This window comes from Alexandromys fortis, unplaced genomic scaffold, assembly GCF_014885135.2.
Source record: "Alexandromys fortis isolate MF-2015 unplaced genomic scaffold, M_Fortis_MF-2015_v1.1 scaffold_152, whole genome shotgun sequence".
NCBI classification, from domain to species: domain Eukaryota; kingdom Metazoa; phylum Chordata; class Mammalia; order Rodentia; family Cricetidae; genus Alexandromys; species Alexandromys fortis.
Window position 1 is genome coordinate 959,884 of NW_026068045.1, and position 4,940 is coordinate 964,823.

General features: G+C 48.7%; 1 protein-coding gene across 1 annotated transcript in view; it reads right to left on the reverse strand.

Annotated features, from left to right (window-relative positions):
* Prcc (proline rich mitotic checkpoint control factor) overlaps positions 1-1,210 on the reverse strand; it is a 27,088-nt gene extending 25,878 nt beyond the window's left edge. Inside the window, exon 1 of the mRNA XM_050166447.1 lies at positions 456-1,210. Coding sequence (XP_050022404.1) covers positions 456-917 — 462 coding nt within the window. The 5' untranslated portion in view covers positions 918-1,210. The remainder of the gene's footprint in view (positions 1-455) is intronic.
* Between the last annotated feature and the right edge of the window lie 3,730 nt (positions 1,211-4,940).

Sequence of the window (4,940 nt, forward strand, 5' to 3'; positions counted from 1 at the left end):
AAAAAAAAAAAAAAACAAGCCACCATCAAGCCTGATTATTTTAAGGATGGGGCAAAGGAAAAGGCTGGTCCTGGATGTTCAACATGGGCACTGAAGTCCTATCAGCTGTCACTACAGGTGCCCACGTTTTACCCTGACCTCAATCTGGGAAGAGGAAAGACCAACCTGAGATGAAGACGCTAAAAGGGAAAGTGTCCCCATGCACGTACCTTAGCCTGTCAGTACCAAGGACATTTAACCCTTTCTGCAAGCTAGCCCCAGATTCCAAAATGCCCCATGGCCAATACCCTAACTTCCCAAAGTTGACAAGTTCATCTGAACTAACCGCCTTCTAAGAGGATTCTTAGCGGCCTTGAGTCAACGGATGAATTTACAGAGCTCCATTATGGCCACAAGTTCCTCCCAACCCCGAAACTCAAACCCAATGGGGCTTGCGGTGCCCCCTTGACACTCACATCGCACTTCTGCAGCTCCGGCGCCGCGATCCTCACCGGCTCGGTTCTCTTCTTTGGCTTGGGAAGCCCCAAGGGGTGTCCGACACTGCCCACAGCTGGGGGCAGACTGAGACCAGGGCCTTGGGGCGACGGCAGGCCCAGCCCCTCCCCGACTCCCGCAGCTTCGGCTGGGCTCACTCCTGCAGGTGGCGGGAAGCCGCCCAGGCCGAAGGGCAGAGGTGGAGGAGGCTGCAGCCTGGGGTCTCCGGTGGGCGGGGGCAGCAACAGCGGCGGGGGAAAGGCTGAGGCCAGCATCTGGGGGGGCGGGGGCAGCAAGGCCGGACCCTTGGGTGCGGGGAGAGAAGCGAACAGGCCTCCTAAAGTGGGCCCGGGCACAGGAGCCGCCACGTCCTCTTCCTCCGGCTCCGGCTCTGGTTCATCCGGCTCACTCTCATCGCTGCTGGCATAAGCAACTAGAGACATGGCGCCTCCCGCCTTTGGGATGCCCTTGCCCGCAGACTAGGCCTACTTGAGACCCGGGATGTCCCGGCGGCCTAGTAGGCCCCACCACTGGGCAAGGCGGGGAACCAAAAAGCGCCCCCAGCTCCGTGTTCTAGGGCTATCCTCGGCAGGAACCCATGGCCAGGGTTGAGTTGCACCGAGTAAGAATTCCCGCTTCACTTAAGCTCCTAGCGCCAGGAAACTACACACAGCTAATGGCCGCCGAGTCACTCCGCCTACTACTCGCCTCACAAACATAAGAACTACAATTCCCAGAGAACAGTGGTGCAACAAACCATTCTCCGCCTCAGGTAACTCCGTGCAAAGCATGGTGGGAGCTGGAGTCTAAAGGTGGAGTAAATGGTGCGCAGAAAGACTGAGGCGGAAACCGTCCTTTAACGCAGGGATTCCTGGGATTCGTAGTTTGTTTTGTTGTTGTTATTGTTGTTTTGTTGTTGTTGTTGTTACCTTGCAAGTCTTAATTTACTACAAGCCCCATGGATCAGCGCGGTAGTCACAGAAACACTTAGAGCATTTCGGTACTTGGAGTTAGTTCCTCAGAGCACCTAAGGTTTATGGGAGCTGTGGTATCCTTAGAAACTGCAAGTGTTGTCGGGAAAGTGATGGCTTCTGGGAAAAGTGGACTAGTAACTAGCTTAAAGGGAAAGTTACCTGTAAATAAATGGTGATGCTTCCAAGTCGACCTGGTAGTTAGAACAAAGTACTCCAAGAAAAGCCAAAGACCAAAGGACGAGTATGAAATTAAGCTGCAAAACCAAAAGAAAACGAGGCCGCAGGCAGCTGAGAACTGAAGTAAATGTGACGTAAAAGGAAGGAGATGCTCTCCTTTGCTATCAATAGTGCACATGAAGGAGCACACCACCCACGAAGGCTGGAGCTTGGGCTCCTTCCTCAGCAACCAGCGAGACGGAGAGATGGCCAAGGCGCGGGAAGCTAGAGTGAGGTATCCAGGACTGGTCACTTCACAGTAAAGGGACAGGCTACAGCCCAGTACACTTCATAGTTCTGAGGAATCTCCTGTGCCACCCCCTAACCTAACAACTCTGCAGACGTGGCTGGTCTGTGGAAGCCAGCCGCTAAGTATGGGCAGGTCACCCAAAGGAAGTTCTTAACTTCCAACCATTATCACCTGCCAGAGTAAAACTCGGCCATCCATAAATTTTATTTATTTATTTGTTTGTTTGTTTATTTATTTATTTTTAAATTTTTCGAGACAGGGTTTCTCTGTAGCTTTGGAGCCTGTCCTGGCACTAGCTCTTGTAGACTAGGCTGGCCTCGAACTCACAAAGCTACTCTGTAGCTTTGGAGCCTGTCCTGGCACTAGCTCTTGTAGACTAGGCTGCCTCTCTGCCTCCCAAGTGCTGGGATTAAAGGCGGGTGCCACCACCGCTCTTGGGTTGCAGGAAGAACCACAAACTGAGATTACCCAACCTCCACCCAAGGACGGACCATTAAAGGAAATGCCTAACATTCCAACAGCTGTGGATAGAAACACCTGCCAGTGCACACTCACCAGGACACCCTAGACAAATGTCAGCCAATCAGGGGTCCTAAAACCTCAGAGACCGACCCCTCACCCCCACCTTTACTATTATAAAACCCTAAAACCTCAGAGACCCCTCACCCCCACCTTTACTATTATAAAACCCTGTTCTAACTGAGCTCGGGGCTCTCCGTTTATTCCAATACGTTGGACATGCGGAGAGTTTGCAAACTTGATTAAAATAAAGGCTCTTTACTTTTACATATGGGACTCGGTCTCCTTGTTGGCTTTTGCGGGGACTTTGCAGATTTGGGCATAACGGGTGTTAGGAATATTTCTTAAGACGAGACTCTCCACCGACGCAAATAATACTAATCAGACCAAATAAAAGATGCCCATGTTTAATGGAATGCTCCCGGATGGTTCCGGGAAAGCATGGCAAGGGGGAGAGAAGGGAGATCATGAAACCCGGAGACGGTGTTCTTTCTGGGCTGCACCTAAAGAGACTGTGGGAGTGGTCCTGACCCTCCCTGGGGAGAGGTCACCGCTTGGCAGGCTTTCCCGGAGGTGGAGTCTGGACTAAGGCAACTCCCGGGGAGGGGGCTTGAAATGGATGCCAGGGGCTGGGGTGATGCTTCCACCCAAATATCCCAGACTCCTTGGATATAGGGGTGTCAGGGGCTGGGGAGTCTCACTTCTGACCTGTCTTTAATGGCTGGGCATGCTGCCTGTTCTGCCTTTATTCCAGGCTTTCCACTGACTGTCTGCCTTTGTGCTCCGCACCTGTTCTGCCCTGTCCGCCTATGTTCTGGATCACCTTCTGTCACCCTGCAAATGGAATGCCCTCTACTTATCAGCCAGTCTGTGTGGGTACCACCTCCCTGCTCCTAAGAGCAGAAAAATATTGAGATCAGCCAACGAAAAGCTGTTGAGTTTGGCAAGGAGCTAAAGAGATAGAAAGTGAGCTTTGAGAGAAGAATAATGACTGAAAGGCAGAACTAAAGGACAAACCTAATGTGTCTCTTCCTCATCATCATCCTCACCATGTTGTAGTAGGCCACTTGTTTGATTCCTGGCCACCTAGACTGCCGAAATAATCACACACAAGCTATATTATTTAAATCACTGTTTGGCCAGTCACTTAAGCTTATTACTAGCTATCTCTTATATCTTTGGTTAACTCATTTCTTTTTTTTTTTTTTTTTTTTTTTTGGTTTTACGAGACAGGGTTTCTCTGTGGTTTTGGAGCCTGTCCTGGAACTAGCTCTTGTAGACCAGGCTGGTTTCGAACTCACAGAGATCCGCCTGCCTCTGCCTCCCGAGTGCTGGGATTAAAGACGTGCGCTACCACCACCCGGCTCATTTCTATTATTTTATATTTTACCATGAGGGGTGTGGCCTCCTGGCAAGGTTCTAATTGACAACTCACATCTTTCTCCTCTGGGGGCTCCATGGCTTCTCCCTGACTCCATCTTCTTTCTCCCAGCATTCAGTTTAGTTCCTCCCTCCCCCTGCCTAGCCTATTCTGCCCTATCACAGGCCAAAGTAGCTTCTTTATTCATTAAACAATAAAAGCAACACATATATAGAACTTCCCATATCATCTCCCCTTTTCTGTTTAAATGAAAAGGAAGGTTTTAACGTTAACAAAGTAAAATTACATATAAAAAACAGGTATTAAGCAAGAATTGCAATTACAAAATTTATATCTACTTTATCTTTTATCATAACTAAGGAAAACTATAACTATCTATTCTTCAACTCCATCAAAGACTCCTACGTAGGGCTGGAGAGATGGCTCAGTGGTTAAGAGTATTGCCTGCTCTTCCAAAGGTCCTGAGTTCAATTCCCAGCAACCACATGGTGGCTCACAACCATCTGTAATAAGGTCTGGCTCTTCTGGCCTGTAGGCATACACACAGATAGAATATTGTATACATAATAAATAAATAAATAAATAAATATTAAAAAAAGACTCCTACGTAAACAGGAAGTGCATTATAAGCAACTTTCAAAACTCTAGAATTAACAGAGACATCTTGCTGCCTGGACAGTCACCCGAGGTTTTTCTGTATCATTGCAGCATCCAATGTTCATTTGAAATAGGGTCTCATCAGACAGTGGTGGCCCAAATCATTAATCCCAGAACTCAGGAGGCAGAGGCAGGGGAATCTCCATGAGTTCATGGCTATCCTGGTCTACAGAGTGAGTTCCAAGACAGCTAGTGCTACCCAGAGAGACCCTGTCTTGAAAGAAAGAAACAGGGGTCAAGCAGTAGTGACACACACCTTTAATCCCAGCACTTGGAAAGCAGAGGCAGGTGGATCTTGGTGAGTCTACACAGTGAGTTCCAGGACAGGCTCTAAAGCTACACAGAGAAACCCTGTCTCTAAAAACCAAAAAAGGAAGGAAGGAAAAAAGGAAAAAGAAAGGAAAGAAGGAAGGAAGGAAAAGAAAGAAAGAAAGAAAGAAAGAAAGAAAGAAAGAAAGAAAGAAAGAAA